This window comes from Phyllostomus hastatus, unplaced genomic scaffold, assembly GCF_019186645.2.
Source record: "Phyllostomus hastatus isolate PE091 unplaced genomic scaffold, TTU_PhHast_1.1 phas_contig_109, whole genome shotgun sequence".
Classification (NCBI taxonomy): domain Eukaryota; kingdom Metazoa; phylum Chordata; class Mammalia; order Chiroptera; family Phyllostomidae; genus Phyllostomus; species Phyllostomus hastatus.
This window is the reverse complement of record NW_025333518.1, coordinates 81,971-103,621: the sequence shown is the minus strand read 5'-3', so window position 1 is coordinate 103,621 and position 21,651 is coordinate 81,971. Positions and strand designations below refer to the sequence as shown.

The 21,651-nt window shown below is 37.9% G+C and overlaps 2 protein-coding genes across 2 annotated transcripts; both read right to left on the bottom strand.

Moving 5' to 3' along the window:
* Nucleotides 1-2,788: 2,788 nt before the first annotated feature.
* Nucleotides 2,789-3,727, bottom strand: LOC123816764 (olfactory receptor 1052-like). Its single transcript, XM_045835960.1, has one exon. The coding sequence runs from the start codon at nucleotides 3,725-3,727 to the stop codon at nucleotides 2,789-2,791; it is 939 nt and encodes a 312-aa protein (XP_045691916.1).
* Nucleotides 3,728-13,860: 10,133 nt separating this feature from the next.
* LOC123816755 (olfactory receptor 1020-like) lies at nucleotides 13,861-14,763 on the bottom strand. Its single transcript, XM_045835951.1, has one exon. The coding sequence runs from the start codon at nucleotides 14,761-14,763 to the stop codon at nucleotides 13,861-13,863; it is 903 nt and encodes a 300-aa protein (XP_045691907.1).
* Between the last annotated feature and the right edge of the window lie 6,888 nt (nucleotides 14,764-21,651).

Here is a 21,651-nt window from a genome sequence, read left to right as displayed (position 1 = left end):
ACAAGTAAGAGATGATGATGTGATGAAACCATGTCCGTTAGTTGCCCTATGTGGAGAGATGCCACTCATTAAATGATGTATCTGTGCAGGTTAGCTTATCCGGGGAGGCAATCACAGATTAAATGATTCACAACATTTTTTATCACAGTGCTTCAGAATAAATGCAAAGGATGTGTGAACCAAGGGACTCATGTTGCCTCCAATGTATGACAAGACAGTAGCTTTCTTGAGTAACTGTATTTCAAAGTAATCAGTATGCCAAAGTGACATTTTGTGGGGTAGTATAACTTCTCTTCTTTAATTGCATAACATTGAATTACCCTGGTTCACAATTTTTGTATTTTACAAATATATGTATGTATGTATTTGAAATCTATCACTCTATCTATGTTCTCTATATGGGTATAAATATGATTTTCTACATTCTCACAATCCTTAGCTTATAGTTTGTATGAATAATGACACAGTAAATGTGTGCTTTAAATATTTTTCTCTTGTTGGGCTAGTGGATATTCAACAGAGTATAGAAATTAACAGCCATTAAAAGCTGAATCTGCTAATGTAGTTCATTTGCATGAGGATATTTTTAATAGTTCATTCTCATTGCATTTTTTCATTACCATTTATCACCCTTATACTCTCATCCACTTCCACCACCCTGTATGACCTTTTATAAAGTATATGTTCTTGGATAATGCTTTAAAAATACAATGTATTCTACTGTACTGTTGCTCATAATATATTTCCAGTGGAAACTCGAGCAGAGATGGATGAAACAGACAAATCTGAGGAATCATTAGAGATGAATGCTCGTTACTTAGAGTGTACGTCAAATGTTGGTCTTTACAGATCCATCACTTTAGCATCCACACCCAGTTATGTACTTTCTGGAGAATGATGAAATACGTATTGCCAATCCTCATACCCTGAGATTTGTTGTTTTAGTGAAATCTAAAGAGGTAAAATGTTACCAGTACTTCATTTTAGCATATATTTCTCTGTTTTGTCATTTTGTGTCACTGACACCATGCAGGTGCTTTGGATAATAGGCATGGACTGCTCAGTCCTTGAGCTAAGGATGCTCACAATGTCATATAGGAGATGGTGATAATATACCAGAATGATATGAGTACAATGCTAAAAGGAGATAGGTGTCTGTGACTTAAGAATGGGGCATTTAACAAGAGGTGAGAAGTGGGTTGTTTCATTCTTATGACGTTTGAACAACATACTTTCAGCACATTTTATATGTTAAAGGGAGGAGGGTGTGTGTATATAAAGAGAAAAGGACCAAAATGAGAAGCCTTGAGCAGCCTATTATTCTGTCCTCCACAAAGAACAAGAGATAGCCTCCAGGTTTTTTTATAAAGTGGCAACCTTAAAATTAAGTGAATATTCTGAGAACCTGAGATAATGTAATTTTTTTATAACAGTGTTAATAGTTATTCAGTAACAATGTAAATACCAAGTACAATCATCTTAAGGTATTAAAATAGATTTTAGCACTATTAACATCGAACCACTAAGCAATGAGCACAATTCAATTGTGTTTAGACTAAGGTTTCAGTTTATTTCACAGGTTGACAGAGAACCAATTTAAGGCATTACAACTGGCATAGTAATGTAAATACTTCTTGGTTGTTTCTTTTTCTCCATCAAACATAATTTTTTGTTAATAACTCTTCAACTTAAACTATATCAATTGGGAATTTCATGTTTTCAAAAGAGTTAATTAGTATAATGCTATGAACATGTTGTAAAGGGAGATAAAATAACATACATTAAGCACACTTTCTACATTAAGGGGATAGTGGCTATTGGAGAAGGTCAAGGTCCTCGATCCCCAAGCATCGTTCATACAGTTTCTGTAGAGTTGTCAAGAGCATGTATCTGTTCCCCAGAGTGAGGGCAAGAAGGCAAATCCAGTCTGATGTGAAAACTATGATGTGCCATATAATCTAGAGCTGCTGATCCTGCTGACCCCTGGGGTAGAATGATCAGAAATAGAGGATCTGAGAAGTTGTCTACATGACATAATGTGTGTCCCTGGTACTCAGCCTTGGGCAAAGAAGAAGTTCAGGTGAATTCTGTGTAAAGTGAACATGTTAGAATAAAACAAAACAAAGCTATTTTCTTTTCCATTCACAAAGGCTGCTTTTTACATGTGTGTTGCAGGGGAAACACCTTCATTCATTCAATCAATGTTTTTGAATGGCATCCTGAAAATGAGCATTGTAAATGACAAAGTAGAAATACCAGTGAACAAGACAGACAACAGCCTTGCATTTATGGGACTCTGATCTAAAACAGAAGAATTTCAACTTATTCTTATTCATTCATTTACTACTTATTACGCCTAAGTCTTATAATGAGAAATTTATACGATGCTACAAGTACAGAGGAAGAAGAAAATGAAAGCTAACTTAAACTATTAAAACACCCTTCTGGCTCAGCAAGTTTATTAAAACCATTGCTTAAAAAACTGGGACTTTAAACATGGAGGAAGACGGTACTATGCCCATATCACTCTAGGATATATACACTCATGAAGAGAGGAGATCAGTACACCAAGATCCTCTTTGTAAAACAGTAGAGTAAACCTATTACTTCTTTCCTTTGGTTCAAAGACATAGATTCATGATGACTATTCTTCACAATCAGTTTAGGCACAAAAGTGGGTAAAGAAATATCCAGAATTGTACTTGTGAGACTATAGAAAACTGTTTCAATGTACATAAATATTAGCTCTGAAGATCTACAAATAAAATCTTTGTGACTGAACACACGTTCACCAAGTACGTAATTTAGTGCTAACTGCTTTTTTCAGGGCATCTTTCACATCCTTATTCCTCAAACTATAGATTAGTGGGTTTAACATGGGGATGACAACTGTGTAGAAAACAGAAGCCACTTTGTCAGTGTCCATGGTGTAACTAGAACCAGGTCGAAAATACATGAAAAAGAGTGTCCCATAAAATATGGCCACAGCAGTTATGTGGGAGGTACAGGTAGAGAATGCGTTGTGTCTGCCTGCAGCTGACTTCATGCGAAGGATGGTAGTGATGATGTAGCTGTAGGAGAGGAAGACAGTGATGAGACTGGACCCCACAATACAACTACACTCAATGATCATTGCTATTTCACTGGTGGTTGTGTCTGAGGTGGAGAGGGCTAGTAAAGGAGGGAAGTCACAGAAAAAGTGATTGATGATATTGGAATTGCAAAATGACAATTGAGTTGTGCAATAGATAAAGATGGTGATATCTATAAAACCTACAGTGTAGGCAGTGATTACCAGCTGGATACACACTCTCCTGGACATGATAACAGTATACAGAAGTGGATTACAAATGGCTACATAACGGTCATATGCCATGACAGACAGCATGACACAGTCCACAGCTGCAAAAATACCAAAAAAGAACATCTGCACCACGCATAAGTTATATGCAATCTTCTTTTGCTGAGATAAGAAATCAGCCAGCATCTTGGGAGAAATAGTGGAGGAGTAGCAGACATCACAGAAAGACAAATTGCTCAGGAAAAAATACATGGGAGTGTGGAGCCGGGGGTCCATGCTGATCAGCAGGATCATCCCCAGGTTGGCAATCACAGTGATGCCATAAACCAGCAGGAAGAGCAGAAAGAGTCCCTGCTGCACATCCCGCCTGCCAGAGAGTCCTACGAGTATGAAGTCTGTAAACACGGTGCAGTTCTCAGTGGCCATCACTCAGGTCTGGAAATCCCTGGTTGTGAAGGAAGGAAATGCAAGTGAAGGGCAAATCATCTGACTGTCTTAGCAGTTACACTGCTGGTTCTTTCTATTTGTCAGCAGTTAGAAAAAGAGCTCAACAATGCACATTGTCCTTAGGTAAACATGCTCTCTGCAATATTTCCAATTTAATGTGAATTGATAAATGATAATAATACAGCTTATATAGAATAGGTAGCACACTTTGAGACAAAGTAATTTATTTTATTTCCATACCTATGTGGTACTTTTTATCTTATAGATTAAGAAATTGATGTCCTCAGCATTGGCCAAGTTGTTCTTAGAATGATTTGATTCAGATAAACCATATCTAATTACAAGGTTGTTTCTGTTCTTGATGTAGTGTGTTATTATATTCTGTAATAAAAAAGCATAGTGAAGTGGGAGATGCAGATAACAAATATATTTTTTTATTTTCCCTCATTATCCAATACTGTAAAGCATGCAGATCACTGACTTGTTTCTTGATATGTTGTGTCCCCACTTCCCCATTATCCCCTGGTCCTATCCAGCCTCACTCAACAAGGGATAAAAAGTCTGTGATCCAGGACTCCCAGATCAGGGGGCGTTCACTAGAGAAGAAGTTGGAGGGGTCACCATGGATGATAGGTTAGAGTGCACACACTGGAACATGTAGGGCTTACCATGCACCCTCAGACAGAACTGTTTGGGGGAGGTGTGTTGGGATTCCATAATAGGCATCCTGGTAGCACAGGTGACCCAGAGGCAAATGTGGATTACTGTGTGAGACCCTCTACTCTAACCTGCTAGAAGCCACTTAATCTACTTACCAAAAGATCAAATGTGCAAGATACAAGGTAATGTTCTCATGTGTCCATAGTCCCATAACCTCAGAACGATCTCTGTGTGAATTGGACCTCATTCAATTCCTTAGAAATTGTAAAATGGCTCAAGTGTGTTCTTGATTCCCTTCCTCTTGAGAATTCCTGAAATGTGCAATCCTTTGGTTAAAAAGACTTGGTATTTGGAAGGCCAATTAAATTCTATGTTCTGCTGTTATATTTTGCACAAACTAAGCATATCATATATAGCATAATACATGACCTCTTTTATTGTGTGGGAATATGAGAAAATGAGAAATGTAGAAAGGACAAAGAATTACATCTGAAAAATGATATGATAATCTTTATGCAGGTCTGTAAAACACCTTGTTTGAACTTGTCCAAATATCTGTGCTTGTAGAGATATATTTTTTTCAAAAAAACTTCACTTCAAATGAAAAATACTTATAAAATATGTAAAAGTACAAGTAAGAGAGGAAAAACAAAAAATGTCCAATCACCTTTATAAATAATACTCACATTTTATTCTTCCTTGCCATTTATGAATGTCTTTAAAATAATGAGGTTGATAAAAGTAAGTAAAAGTTTGTATAATATTTCTTACCCTTCATTAGTTCTATAACATGCTATAAGTTAAATACAGATAAAAAGCTAAAGAAATCTAAAATAGGAACGAGAAAACCACAGTTAAAACCTGTACCTGTTCCAGATCACGGATTCTTTTGTTGCCTGCATTCTGTCCACCAGAGGGTTCAGCACTGTCCCCTCAGTGACCTGGCTTATATCACCATGCTTTGCCTGGACCTGGGCGCTGGTCTCTCAGGAACAAGTGACAAGTATAATAAGATCTTTTATCATCTGTTATTCCCTACAGGATGGGAAATTGAGAAAGAAACAAGGGCCTTTTTAAAATGTTGCTTTTGTGCCTCCCTACCTTGTTACCTAACATTGTACTTACTTACCAAAGCATAATTACTACACTGAGTGTTTTTTACTCCCAGCTCACCACATCTTATACATGTATGTTTCTTCCATCTCATAATTGACAAAAACAACCACTCAAATTACACACAAAGACACACATATACAAACCCTTTCACATTAAACATTTTCACAAAATAAATGTATTTGTAAATACAGAAAAAATGGACTATAGCCATAGTGCTTAGGGAAAACTAGATTTTGGTGTCTCTTATAGGATTTTTGACATTCAAACAAAAATTCCATCACAATAAATATAGCTTATATGCAAATAGTTATTCTGAATAATGTCAGTGCAGCCTTTTTTACATTCATTCATTCATTCTTCTTTTGCTACTATCCTGTTAGTTTACAGGGAATCTTTATACCATGAAATTTTGTTATGAGCATAATTATACATTCATAATTTATCATAGCTATGTTCTTCTTTAAAATAAATTCTAAGAAATGAACTTTAAGAGCATATAAATTTGACTGTAAATAAACTCAATTTTGTCTTTTTTACCAGAGTGAGATGTTTTATGTTGTTTAATAATCACCATATATTATCATATATGTTATGATACATATCCTGGCTTGTTTCTAATAAACTCATTATATGATATAGTAATGGAAACCTAGAGGTAATAAGTGAACTAGACTCTTTTAGACATTTTCATTAAATTCATAAAAGTTGCTCAAAATAAGTGTTTTTTGAATGTTTGATAAAATTCACCTGTGAAGACATCTGGTCCAGGACTTGTTATTTGTTGAGAGTTTTTTTGGTTACTGTTTCAATTTCCCTGGTTGTATTCTTTCTATTCGGGCACTCTGATTCTTCCTCATTCAGTGTTGGAAGATTGTATGTTTCTAGGAATTTATCTATTTCCTCCTGATCAATTTCTTAGCATAGAGTTGTTTGTACTATTTTCTTACAACCATTTGTATTTTTTGGTATGGGGAAGAGGGATGTCTTGAGCTTGCAGAGTGGTGCAGCCACATAGAAAGTAGTATGGAGTTAACTAAAAAAATTAAAATGAAACTGTTTTATGAGCAAGCAATTCTATTTCTGGGAGTGTATGCTTGGTAATGGCACCAGTGGCAATGAGGTTAACTAATATCTTTGTTCCTGGAAATAATATTAGAAGTGGCAACACCATGAAAGTCCTAGAGGAGAACATAGGCAGGAAAATCTCAGATATTCCAAGCAGCAATATTTTCACCTACATCTTCCCTAGAGCAAGGGTCATAAAGGAAAGAATAAACAAATGGGACCTCATCAAATAAGAAGCTTCTGCACAGCTAAAGAAAACAGCAAAATGAAAAGGGAACCTACTACATGGGAAAATGTAATTGCAAATGATACCGTGAACAAGGGTTTGATCTCCAAAAGATATAAAGAAGTGAGAGGACACCACTCCAGGAAGCAAAACAAGCCAATTAAAGAATGGGCAAAGGTCATCAACAGAGAATTCTCCAAAGAGGCCATACAGAGGGCCCAGAGACACATGAAAGGATGCTAGCCTTTAGAGAGATGCAAATTAAAACCACAATGAGATGCCACTCCACACCCATCAAAATAGCCAACATAACCAATCAACAAACAACAAATGCTGGTGAGCATATGAAGAAAATGAAACCCAGTGCACTGTCTGTGGGAATGCAGACTGCTTTAGCCACTCTGGAAAACACTAGGGATTTCCTCAGAAAACTGAAAATGGAACTGCCTTTTGATCCAGCAATTCCATGCTGGCATTATGCACTTAGGATTCTGAAACACCAATTAAAAGGAAGTGATGCACCCGAAAGTTCATAGCAGCACAATTTACAATAGTCAAGTGCTGGAAGCAACCTAAGTGCCCATGGGTAAATGAGTGGATCCAAAAATTATGGTACAATTACCCAATAGAATACTACACAGCATAAACAAAGAAGGACTCTTCAGAACAGCATGGATGGATCTGGAGAGCATTATGCTAAGTGAAATAAGTTAGGAGTTGAAAGACAAATACCATAGGATCTCACCCATAGGGGAACCTAATCACCCAAACAAACAAGCAAGCAAAATATAACCAGAGACACTGATAGAGAACAAACTGTCAGTAACCAGAGGGAAGGGAGGAGTTAATAATGGAATGAAATAGAGGAGGGGTCGTCAATGAACATACATAAATGACACATGGACAAAGTCAAAGGGTGGTAGGATGGAGAATGGGAGAAGGGGATGGGTGATGTGGGTGGCAATAGAGGGGGAAATGGAAACAACTGTAGTTGAACATCAATAAAAAAAGAAGGTGTTCATATTTTGAACAAGAAATATTTGCTAAAAATACAGTAATAATTTATAAGTAAAGTGACATATTATCACAGAAGTATTCCTTAAAAGTTGCTCAATTATTTTCCGAGAATTTACTGGGCTTCATTGTAGACAAGGCAACACTGGAACTAAAAACTTTACAACAATAAATTTCTGAAGTTTCTTAGAATCTAATGGTGCAAACATAGATTTGCTTTTTGGATAACCTTTTTGATATGTAAGGTACATGATATCACTTAAATGATAAGTATATAGCTAGATAAATTTAAAATAAATGCCCTTGTAAGTAAGACCAAAACAACAAATAGAACACTACCAGAGTCACCAAATCCTTCTACTTGAGGATATCCTTTTTAAAAATATTTTATTGATTTCTTTTTAGAGAGAGGGGATGGGATGGAGCAAAGAGAGGGAGAAACATTTTGTGGGAGGGGAATAGCAGGTGGTTGCCTCCTGTACACTCCCTGACAGGAGACTGAACCTGCAACCCAGGCCTGTACCCTGACTGGGAATCAAACTGGTGACTTTTCATCTTGCATATGACACTCAACAAACTGAGCTACACTGGTCAGGGCACCAGAAATCCTGTTAAGTCACTACTCTCTTCATCCAAAGGAATAACTACATTTTTGGTTATTATCACAGTTGATTAATTTTGAACCAAGCACAAGCAGACACCTAAAGCATGTGCTGCTCTAGGCAGTTATACACTTGTTCACATTGTGTGTTCAGTTGCAAAGGTGGATCCCACTGGTGTAGAGCATTCTTTTGTACAACTACGTTGTTATTTATTGATCTACTTTAACGATCATGGGAGGCAGCAGAGTTGTTTTCTCTCTTGTTATTTCCAATAATTTTAGTGTGAACACTCTGGTAATGCCCTTTGGTAGACACAAACACCCATTTATCTTCTATATAAAACTGAGAGTTGAAAATGTATGTGGGTGTGTATATAAAATTTAGATTTAATAAATACCATGATACAGTTTTCTATGAAGTCGTCAATCCACCTGGCCATAACACACAACCCTTGTGTGAGTGCCTTGTTGAACATCCTCACCAATAACTGACAGGACCTTTTCCTTTAACTGTAGCCATTATTTGGAGTGTTTGATATTCCTGACAAATAACAAAGTTGAATATTCACTTTTACAAACTGTGTCCCACAGTGGAAAGTCAGAGCTGAAGGCCTGTTAAGTAGACCAGCTTGATGGTGGTAAGACTCCTGCATCCGAAACTCTGTCTGCTCTCACTGCAAGTTCCAGGTCAGATCTGGCTTGCCTACAGCTGTAATGTATTCCATTGGTATGAGTGTATTCCTAGCCATCTGCCACTGCTCAGTTATGCCCAGTGGGTACGTGCACTGACAAGATCCTGTTAATAAAATCCAGGATGCAGTGACTTGAATAAAGAATTAAGATTTTTCAGTTTCAGCCTCTCATTTGACAGAGTGGAACCTGAGGCCCAAAGAGAAAGAGTGGTTTGTTGATGGCCACAGGTAGAGTGAGATGGGAGGAGGCACTTGGACTGAATGTTGTTTTCATTGCCTCCACAGTTCAGAGTGTGTTTCTACAGAAGATTTCAAGATCACTTGAGTATACTGCCTCTTTATATGGTGCCACAGGCTTATAGATGTCATGAGAATTATATCTGTTTTGATTTAACAAATTTGCTAACAAGATTTTTACCACACAGAGCTATTTGCTTAGATTATTATACATAGACCCTTCATCCTTGGTAGTGCTTGTGTTTGGAGATATTAATGCCTGAGCACAAATAAAGAACTATAGTTAAGGATTTGACATGTGACACTGATTGGTTACACAAAATTACTGAAGGGGACTATACTCAGGAGCCACTGATGGGAAGAGAAGCCTACAGATGGTGGGATGACAGTGTGGTTGTCTTCTGGGGAATGACCCCTACTGAAATTAGGACTGTACATTGAAAGAAAGTATATGAGGCATGCCTGGAAAAAGTCCAGTCGTTGTAAATAAAAAGAGAACAGTTTGTGCAACAGTGATGTAATTGTCAGCCAAGGAGAGTGGACTAAAATGCACCTGTGTGAAGAATGACCACTTTCTGCACTGGACAGTGGGGGCAGTAGATGCCATTGAGTGAGTATGTGTGCTGTGTGCCTTGCATTCAGAATGACTGAGTGACTAGAGCAAAGAATATGCAACAAAAGTTATGTTAAACTGAACATTCCTTTGGAAAGTGTTGGGATGACTTAGAAGGCTGCAGCTATGGGCAACTGGTGATTGGCAGCTTCATCACAACAGTGTGCCCCCTAGTGCATCATGTCTCTTGCAGGCCTTTTTGACTAAACATCTGATCACCCAGGTGACTAAGACCCCTCCAGCCCAGATTTGGCACCCTGCAATTTATGGACCTTCCCAAAATTAAAATCCTTTGAAATTGAAGAGATTTCACAGGCTCAAAGAGATTTGGGAAAATATGACAGGGCAGATGATGGCTATTTGGAGAACTTTGGGAGGCCCCAAGGTATCTACTTTGAAGGGGACTGAGATGCTTTGTCCTTGTTATTGTCCAATGTTTCTTGTATCGTGGGTCTTCTGGAGTAAAGGCCTCTCTTTTTCATATTCCATGGCTGGATACCTTCTGGACAGACCTTGTACACCTCAGGGGAGTTTGAGTAGACTGATGGAGTAGTGAGGGAAGCCTTCTGATAGTGAAAATGTATGTTGGGTTATAATGTAGATTACTGTACCCTTTATTGCAAGGGAAGCTATCTTTCCAAAAAGGGACTTGTCTATGCAGATCAGTGGTGAGGTAGGGCTCTGGCCAAAGTGGGGTTTCAGTAGAGAAGAATGGGATGATAACCTATGAGCGAGTAGAATCAAATTCATTTTTTAAATACTGAGCAGAAAATGTCCAGAGTACAGGAATTCATTGTAACATAAATATTAGTTCCTTTGTAGCTAATTATGCCAGTATAGTCACAGTCCTTGGGATAGGGACAAACAGAATACCATGCAATGAGGAACTCTGGGATTAATGATCTGAACTTATTTTTTGTCAGTGTGGGGTCTGGGGTTCGACAAATAGAGTGGGTCCCGGGATTTTGCCGGCACATGGGAATGGTGTGGCCATGAGAAAACCTCCACTCAGCTCTAAGAGTGAAGGCAGGGTCAGGAAAGCCAAGTTCTGAGGTAGATGGCAGAGAGTCCCACACCCCCTGAGGCTAGGATGCACACAGGAATGTGACTGTGGGGTGAGCAGGCTCTACTGCAGATGAAGATGGATCCTGGAGACTTCACTTCCTGACATGAGGCCAGCAAGGACACAGTCTCTTCCCTCTGCAGCAGGGCTTCGCTTCTGATAGGCAGATGGTTGGCTCTGTATGATATTAGAAACTCTCTTCAAGAATCACAAATGTCGGATTATATATATATATTTCTTTTAGTAATGTATATAGTAAGCCTGTGATAAAAAGATGAGGAATCTGAGACTTAAAACAATTAAGTGCTTTAAGCTTACACAGTTAATGCAGAAAGGATTTTTTCTCCTTTGTTTCTTTTTATTGAATTTACTGGGGACAGGAAAGGATTTGAACAGATTTGAATTCAGTTGTGTCTCACTTCAAAGTCCAGTTCTTATCCTAACCTGTCTGCCATTTGATCATTCCCTTAAAAAGAAAATAAGACACAAACAGGAACAAAAATTCCACTTGCTGATTATATGTAACAGCTATTGTTTCAGTATCTTTAAAGAAAAATGTAACAGAAAATGATATATTTTTCCCCTAAACATATATGTGAATCATGACGATCCAATCCAAATTTACACATCATGAAGAGATTTCATTTTTATAAATATGAATATATTTAGTATGCTTTTAGTAAAATAGTTGAGAGTGGAAGGGGTTTGGACAATGATTAGAGGTTCTGATGTGTTTAATATTCTTTGAACAACCACAAAATTATTTGATGTTATAAAAGAATAGAGGTAAGAGTAATATTATTTTTGCCTTAAAATTTTCAATCAGTAATTGAAAGCAATTTACCTGCTGAGAATTGCATGCTTTTAATGTACTGTTTAATTCTTATAAATGCTTCAGTGCTTGGAAGCATGTGACATTCAGCACTTTTCATACACTGATAACACTAGGCCCAGAGAACACTGGGGATGAGGACCTAAAGAGAAAGTCTTCTATGACCTAGTACCCTGTCCTTTTGGACCCAGAAAAGAATGTCTCCTTGTTCCCTTCTTGACAACAACATAAAATGAAATAAGCACTCATTGGAATCTGACATTGTGTTCTGTTTTTCATACTTGGCAATTGTCAATTGACTGCCTGGAGACCAACACAAGCAATTAACTTAATTAAGCTATTAGAATAGCAATGACATACTCAGAAATGGCCACTGTTAAAGTTGTCTATAATATGCTTCCAGTTTATTTCACAGATATATAGACAGCAAGTGTAAATCATTACAAATGGAATACTACTATTTTTCCTTATTTTTCCATTGAACATGTATTTTTGTTTATAACTATGACTTTACAATTTAATCTGTATCAATTGGGCAATTCATTTTTTTAAATTTTGTTTTAACTAGTGTGGAGCTATACACACATCAAGATAGAGTTTTCCTTTCCATTGACCTTGAGGAGGCCCTGGTGTTTTTAGGCCCAACTTCCATTCATGCATTTCTGTACATTTATCAGTAAGGTCATGTCTGTTCTCCACAGTGAAGGCAAGAAGGGAAATCCATAGGCTGATTTGAATACTCTGAGGTGCAGTATGAATCTACAGCTCCTGATCCTTTGGATATCTGTTAATAAATTTGTAGCAGAACGATGAGAAATAGATGATTCAGGAAATTCTCTTTATGTGATCTCTGTTCCTGAAACTTATTCACCTTAGGCTGAAAGACAAGGAGAACTGATGATCTTTGTCTAAGTTGGACATAACAACATAGAATAAAATAAAATGAAGGGAGCTCAGTATTTTTAAAAATATTTACAAAGGCTCTTTATTGCTTCAGTTTTGCAGAGGGCACTCATTCAGTGATTCAACAAAAAACATCCTGGAAGAAAGGCATTGTCAGTAGGCAGGTAGAAATATTTGTGAACAAGAATGGAAAGGGTCATGCAGGAATGAAACTTTCAGTTCAGGGCAAAGGTTTTTTTAATTGTTATTTATTTATTTATTGCTTATACTTGTAAGTATTATGATGCAATATTTATAGAGTGAGACAATTGCATAGGAATAAAACAAACAAACCTATTTTAACCCATGAACTCTCCCTGAAGGAGCAAGTTTATTACACCCATTGTTTAAATAGATGGAACCTTGGGAGGGTGAGTTGAACTGACATGGGTAGAGGGGTTGCTCAGACCATGATGTCTCACTGGGACTTACCAGTGAATAAAGAAGGCAGGGATAAAATCCTCTCTGAAAAACAGTGAAGTTTACCTATTACTAGTTTCCCTTAGCTTGGGGAGAAGATTAAGATGAATAATAACTGTTCCCTATGTTTAATTTAGAACAATGAAAAGTAAAGGAAAATATTTATCATTGGGCACTAGTGAGTCAATAATAATGTATATAGGCCCTGGCTGGCGTAGTTCAGTGGATTGAGCACGGGCTGCGAACCAAAGTGTCGCAGGTTCGATTCCCAGTCAGGATACATGCCTGGGTTGCAAGCCATGACCCCCAGCAACCGCACATTGATGTTTCTCTCTCTCTCTCTCTCCCTCTCTCTCCCCCTCCCTTCCCTCTCTAAAAATAAATAAATAAAATCTTTAAAAATATAATAATGTATATCAAATACATGAATCAATTAAGATCACTAATGACTGGTCCTTATGTTTAATTTATACACAATGATAAGTAGTGAAAAATACTTATAACCAGGCACTGGTGAACCCATACTAATGTATATCAGACACCTGAACTTTAGCTCTCAGGATCTTCAAATAAACACTTTGTGTGAAAACATGGCTTCCATCAGAAAATAATTTAGTGCCAACTGCTTTTTTTAGGGCTCTTTCACATCCTTGTTCCTCAAACTGTAGATCAGTGGGTTTAATATGGAAATGACACCTGTGTAGAAAACAGAGGCCACTTTGTCTGTGTCCATGGAGTGACTAGAGCTGGGTCGGAAATACATGAACAGGAGTGTCCCATAAAACATAGCCACAGCAGTTAAATGGGAGGCACAGGTAGAGAAGGCTTCGTGTCTGTCCTTGGCTGATTTCATTCTAAGGATGGTATTTATGATGTAGCTGTAGGAGAGGAGGATAGTGACAATACTGAACCCCAGAGCACAGCTACTGTAAGTGAACATCACTATCTCATTGATGGTTGTGTCTGAGGTGGAGAGGGCTAGTAAGGGTGGGAAGTCACAGAAAAAGTGATTGATGATATTGGAATTGCAGAATGACAATTGAATTGTGCAATAAGTGACGATTGCAGAGTACACCAGACTTTGGATGTACACAATGGCCACTAGCTGTGTACAGACTCTTCCAGACACGGCTGTTGTACACAGAAGTGGATTACAAATGGCTACATAACGGTCATATGCCATGACAGACAGCATAACACATTGCACATCTGCAAAGGTACCAAAAAAGAACATCTGAACAGCACATAAATTATATGCAATCTTCTTTTGCTTAGATAAGAAATCAGCCAGCATCTTGGGGGAGAAAGAGGAGGAGTAGCAGACATCACTGAATGACAGATTGCTCAGGAAATTATACATGGGCGTGTGGAGTCTTGGGTCCATGCTGATCAGCAGGATCATCCCTGGGTTTGCAATCACAGTGATGCCATAAACCAGCAGGAAGAGCACAAAGAGCCCCTGCTGCACATCCCGCCTGCCAGAGAGTCCTAAGAGTATGAAGTCTGTAAACACGGTGCAGTTCTCAATGGCCATCACTCAGGTCTCGAAACCCCTGGTTGTGGAGGAAGGAAATGGATGTGCAGTGTTAACATCACCTGTCTTATTAGTTAAATTGCTGATGTTTTTTAAAATAATTTTCAGTAATTAGAAAAAGCAGTAAAGAATGGTAGAACTCCATGAGGAAATCTGACTCTTTGGAAATACATGCTACATATTGTAAATCAATAAATGTTAGTGAAAATATCTCTTACATGTCCATAGCATTCTACCAAGTTTTTTGCTCAGTTTTTATATTAAGTCATGCTATTTCCATACCAACCTATGCAGTATTTGTGATAGTTTCTGTTACTCCTTTGTTAGAGATTAAGAAATTGATGTTCTCATAGCTGAAGCAATAGTTCTTAAATTAATTGGCTCAGTAACCCACACCTCCTGATAAGATTGTTTTCTTTTTGTTTAAAGCCTTCTATTTATGCTTAGTTCAAAGATAGAGTATAAGATTGAGAAAGGATTGCAAGTGAAAATTCTGGTGAGTTCTGCTCATTGGATTGTTTTTTGCATTGTTGTTCAAGTACAGTTGTCTCCATTTCCCGCCCTCCCCCACATTACTGTCCCCTACTCTACCCACCTCCCACCTTCCACTATCTCTCCTCCCTACAGTTGTCTTTGTCCATGAGTCCTTTATACATGTTCCTTGACTTGACCCTTACCATTCTTCCCGCTATTATTCGCATTCTCCCTCTCCCATCCTCTCTGGTAACTGTCAGGTTCTTCTTTATTTCCATGTCTCTGGTTCTATTTTGCCACTTTGTTTGTTTTGTTGGTAGGTTCTGTGTATAGGTGAGAGCACATGGTCTTTCCCTGCTTTGCCTATTTCACTTAGCATAACATTCTCCAGTTCCATCCATGCTGTTGTAAAAGGTGAGCGTTCTTTCTTTATTTCTTCTGTGTAGTGTTCCATTGTGTAAATGTACCACAGCTTTTTGATCCCCTCATTTACTGATGGGCACATAGGCTGTTTCCAGCACTTGGCTATTGTAAATTGTGCTGCTGTGAACATTGGCATATATAAGTTCTTTTGAATTGGTGTTGCAGCATTTTTAGGATATAATCTGAGCAATGGAAATGCTGGGATAAAAGGCAGTTCCATGTTTAGTATTCTGAGGAAATTTCTTAGTGTTTTCTTTGATTCCTCTTTTCCTTGAGTAGCTCTGAAATCTGCCTCTCTTTGCTTTAAATTGGTCTCAGGAGGTTAATTGAGTTCTATGGCCCACTGTTATAATTTACCCAATCAATATATCATGTATGTCATATGTGACCCCTTCTGTTCTGTGAGAATATAGAGACAGTGGAGTTGAAACTAGGAGAACAGAAAAAGAAAATCTGTGTAATGATGTATTGATCAGTATGCAGTTCCCCAAACACCTGGCATGAACTGATGTGAATATCTCTTCCCTTAGACACATCTTTAAAAAAAAGGAAATATTTATTTTAAAAATGTTTAAGTATAAAGTATAGGAAATGGTGAAGTCAAAGAACTTTTATATATGACCCATGGCCATGAACTAAAGGTGGATGTAGGGGGAATGTGGGTGTGAGGGGGTGTGAAGGTAGAAGGGAAATGAAGGAGGGAAATGGAACAATGTAATAACATAAATAAATAAATAAATAAATAAATAAATAAATAAATAAAATGTACATACTGACAATAATTAAAATATGAAAAGTACAGGTAAGAGATTAAAAATAAAAAATCCTCCCAGCTCCTCAATCCATCCTTGCATTTTATTTTATATCCTGACACTTATGTATACATCTTTAAAGTAATTAGATTGATAAAAATAATTAAAATTTTCTATAACCATTTATACCCTCTATAGCTTTCACAGCGCAAATTCAGTCCAAGGATGATAAAAATTAGAGAAATCTAAAACAGAAACCAGACAAACAGCGAGTCCCCGCCCCATCCTGGTGCACTGACTTCCATGTCCCATCCAGTCCATCTGCAGCAGGGTTCAGCCCTGCCTTCCGACTGAGCTAGGTTATACCGCCAAGTCCGTGTCTGGTCCCTGGGCGTGGAACTGGTCTCTCAGGAATATGTGGCAGATATAATTAATTATATGTTTTATCATGTGTTATTTTTCTACAGGCAGGGTCATTGAGAAAGAACTACAGACTTTAAAAAAATGCTAGGTGTGTTGAAAAACTACCTAAGAATGTTTCCTCCAGCTAAACTCAAGAGAGTGCTGCACCTGTTTGACTCAAGAGCTCTAACTGTAACTGGAAAAGACACTGACGTTCGGGCTGCCTGTCACTACCAAATCCAATAAGCAATGACAGTGATTGAATCTTTTATAGGCGCTTTATTCAGATGGCCAGTGATCCGAGAAAATGGCAGGTTCATACCCTAACAAACCATCTTTCCCTTTCTTTCTTGGCCAGATCTTTTAAATGGGGGTTGGGGGAGGGCAAACAGGAGTTAGTGAGAGTCTTTGAAATTCCAAGGGGAGGGGTAGTCACCTGGTAGGGATGTCTCCAGGTGGTATCTTTAGCCAGCACTCCAGAAGGTCAGTTATTTTATCCTCAGGCGCCAGGTGGGCCTTATCTGTAGTTTCTGAGACAAAAAGCTTAACATACACATTATTTGCTAGATTTATGACTATTTACCTTAAGCTAAATTTTCCCAAGTTTAAAACCCCTATCATAACCACTGTCTTATTTCTCTGGTGTTTATGTGGAGGAGGCAGAGTCCTCCTTGGTCACCTTCTTCAGATTCCTCCCCACACTCATTCCCCTTCCCCCTCAGAGCTCCCTGTCTCCAGGGATGCCAGCTGCCTCAGGCAACACTCCCTTCAAGAGGGATGCAAAGGTCATCTTCATAAACGTGAGAGCCCTGTAGTGTAACTCCCACTCCCCATGACATCCAGAGTATGGAGAGCAATATACTGTCAAAAAGTGGATAATTTAATTGATTCCCAGAGGTTTTATTTTCTAATAGAATGGCTTTCTTTAAGTATGAGTTGAGAGGGGAAGATTCACAACACAATTTAAGAGTTAAGAGCAAACAAGAGAAAAATATTCTATATCTACAGGGTTTTCCTGATATCACAGGTGCCCCTCTCCTCACAGTGATGCACAGGGAACAGTTTTCTCAAAATATCCTTCTATCAGCTAATGGCTGTGTGGCCCTGAGTCATGGGACCTTATCACAAAGTGCAGCACAGGACAATGCCTCCAAGGAAAACCAGTTCAGTGAGGCTTCCTGGTGCAGGAACAAGGAAAGTGGTGAGTGAAGGCTGCTAAAAATACCTCTGATATATAAGCGAGGTAGCACTTTCTTGTGAAAAAATACAATCTTTGAATGAAATAATTTATGGAAGTTGTATGCTTTGTTCATTCTACCATAGTATTTTGAAAATGTGTGTATATAAGAAATTGTTAGTGACTAAACATTAACAATGAAATCTCACAATCATCTATAATCTGATAGTAAATGGTCTTTGCTTTTAGAAAACCCTTTTAAAGATATGTATATGTATATTATAAAATGTACAATTTAGAAAGTTAAAATGTCCCTAGACCCAAACTCTGAACAAAAATCAGAAAAATAGCCTTTCAGAGACTGTTTGTGGACCCTTACACAACTGATGCCAAAATGTAAATAGTTGTGTATGTTTTTATAAAGTGTACAGAATTACAATCATTCTTCTTTTATTCTCTCATGCGTGTATCCTTTGGTTCAGTACTATGTACCTGAGATTCCCCAAAGTCATTGCATGTGAGGACAGTTTATCCATTCTCTTTGCTGTGCAGGATTCCAATGAATAATCATACTAAATATTTATGTCAAAATCAAAATAATGCTACATTGATCATTTTTATACAACCTTTGCATGTACACACTTCCTCATTTCTACTGGGAATAAAACTATTGGTGGGATTTTAGGGTAGTTGCAAAAGAAAACTGCATATAGATTTCCAAAGTTGAAAGTCAATTCTGATTTTTGTCAGTGAGTGAGAGCTATCTACATTTCAAATTCAAACAGGTACTTGATATTAATGGATATTAATGATATCAAGGTAGCTGCTCTTTAGTGAGTCATGGCACAGCATATACATACAGAAAATGCATAAGTGGTAAGTATACAACTTGTTTTTAAAAATACCCTAGTAAAAAGTATCCAAACCAAGAAACAGATTATTAGAATCGCTAACCCTTCTACTTTCTCCCTTCTTTTTAGTTCTCTTTAGTTCACACATTACACTCATCTCTGTTTATAGTAGCTACAGCATATGCAATCTGAATTTAAGTATATTTCAGGTGTCTTACAGGGGAATAGTGTGCTAGCTCAATGCTATTATCTTTGTGCTTGTAGGGTAGACACCCATCTCTGTTTGGCCTTTAGTCTAGTCCAGTTGCACTCCTACCATGTTGCTGTTCAAGACAGGACCCAGTCCAGAGGTAAAATTTCCAAGGCCATGGGTTAAAATGGACATATTATTGCCACAAGAAGTGTCTGCTATTGTTTTTTCTTCCTACTGTGTTTCAGAATCCCAGAAACAATACCTCCTTAGAGACAGAGCAGTCTCGTTGTCCTCCTTGGGTATCCCTAGCAATCTGAAATGTTTTTGAAACTGGTAAAGAACCATGTTCATGCTGCCTGTCATGTGCCAAATTCAATAAGCAGAAACAAGGATTAAATCTTTATGGGTGCTTTATTCATATGGCCAGGGATCTGAGAAGAAGGCAGGTTGGCATCCTAAAAAATCTGTCTTACATTTTCTTCCCAAGCCAACATTTTTTCAACAGGGAAGGAACATGGTGCAGTGAGGGGTTTTGAAATTCATGGAGCATTAGGTGAAAGAAATGTTAGCATTCTTGTGGGGCAGTTAGGTGCTCACAGGGATGGGTTGGTTGTCTGTTCCCCCCTGGGGCACAATGGTGCAGATGCCTCTTCTTGTCCCATGGGTGGTGGTCTTTGACAGTGCCCCAGGATGTTGGCTGTCCCTCTCAGGAACCAGGATGGGCCTTATCTATCTGTAGTTTCTTAAACAATAGCTTTAATATATGCATTACTTACTAAAATTATAACCATTTGCCTTAAACTAAAATTTTCCAACTCTTTAGTCCCCTATCATTTTCACTCAAAAACATTTTGTAAGGGCATTTAGAAATTGAATGACTTCTGGTCTGTGTAAATAGTTAAGATTGCCCTTGCTTCTTGTGTGATTCTTCAAATTCATATCCTTGTCCCTGTTTTCTAAACAAGCCACTTCCAGTGCTTGGATCATCAACAAAGTTGAAGTTGTCAAATAGTTTGATAAATGCTGTTTGCTTTATTTATTTTTCAAATAATTTATCTGTATGTCTTTAACATTCCCTTATTTTAATATCCACAACCACTTTATGTTCTTGCATAGAAGCAACAGAAAATGAATTGAAGGCATGTACTAGGCTGTCAGGGAATTTTTTCTGCCTTAGATGTACAAACATTCAATAACAGTGAACATGTTTGATATCTTTCTTTCAGGTGCTGTGCTAGAGCTTGGGTAAAGGAATAGAAAGCACAGACCTGAATCTCAGAGTGCTTGAAACCCCACCTTGATGACAATGATGGGAAATAGAATCATAGATTCCACAATGTCCTCAGGCACATGATGGTGTATGGACCAGTTTAGAGAGTGCTGGAGGGAAGGACAGCCCCTGGAGGAAGCCAATGAATTGTGAATTGTAGCACAAGGATTGACTCAGGAGGCCAGTCCCCTTTGCTTTTCATACCTTAGCCACATTGGTGGCTAAGCTTTTAAATCCAGAGAAATGACATGGCTTTGTCCAACTCAAGGCTTCTCTCCCAGCTGATCCATCAGTCTAGAATGCTTCTCTAACTACTCAAAGCTCTCAGTTAACTCCCACTTATCTTTTTGTTTGCAGGCAATTGTGTTCATATGAGGAAGCACATTTATTCTTCCTTCTATTTGATCAATATTCTTTGGAGATATAGGGCCTAGTTTTTTTTATTATGGAATATAGTTTATTATAAATAATTCAAATGACCATTTATCAAAATTTGTCAGTTCCAGTAGATGATAAGCTACCTCAGTACAAAATGTACAGGAGTTGCTGTGGAATAAAATCACATGGAAGCGGAGCAGACACTTTGGAAATCTCAGTAAGTTTTAGAAAATTAAATGAATGTACAATTAAAATATCAATGCAATAAAAATTAGTAAGTAGAATTCCCCAGCATTTGTACAAATAGAGAGTACCACATATACATTCAAGACATAAAAGAGGGCATGCAGTATTTAGCAAATGACACATTTTGCTGTGGCTGAAACATAGTATAAATAATTACTGGTTGACATGAAATGTATTAAAAGAAGTTCAACTTTTTGCAACACAGTACATCTAACATTGGGAGATTACACACACACACACACACACACACACACACACACACACACTTCCATACCCCAATACATAATTTTTCCGTGGACACATTTTTTGTTTCTAAGGTTTTCCAGGTCCCTTTTCCCATCTTCAGCTTATAGGCTATAAGTCCCAGGGTTTAGCATGGGCATCGCAAGGGTGTAAAACAATGAGCATGTTTTGTCTTGATCTATGAAGTAGGAAAAACTTGGCCTGAAATACATGAAGATCAAATTCCCTGAGAAATTACCGCCACAGTTAAGTAGGAGGTCCAGGTGGAATAAGGTTTGAATCTCCCCTCAGCACAGTTGGTTTTCATTAGTGCTAGGATATATAACAATGGGCACAAAATGTTCTGATACAGTAATCAGTTAATGAAGCCCAAGACTGTGAATATCACCAACTCATTCACCTGAGAATCTCATCAATATAGCAGAAGGGGAGGTGGGCCATCTCAGAAGAAATGGTTAATCTCATTTGACCCACAACAA

What these genes read in the sequence shown, in the direction of transcription:
- LOC123816764 (XM_045835960.1), bottom strand. Translation starts at nt 3,727, where the DNA reads ATGGCCACTGAGAACTGCACCGTGTTTACAGACTTCATACTCGTAGGA.
- LOC123816755 (XM_045835951.1), bottom strand. Translation starts at nt 14,763, where the DNA reads ATGGCCATTGAGAACTGCACCGTGTTTACAGACTTCATACTCTTAGGA.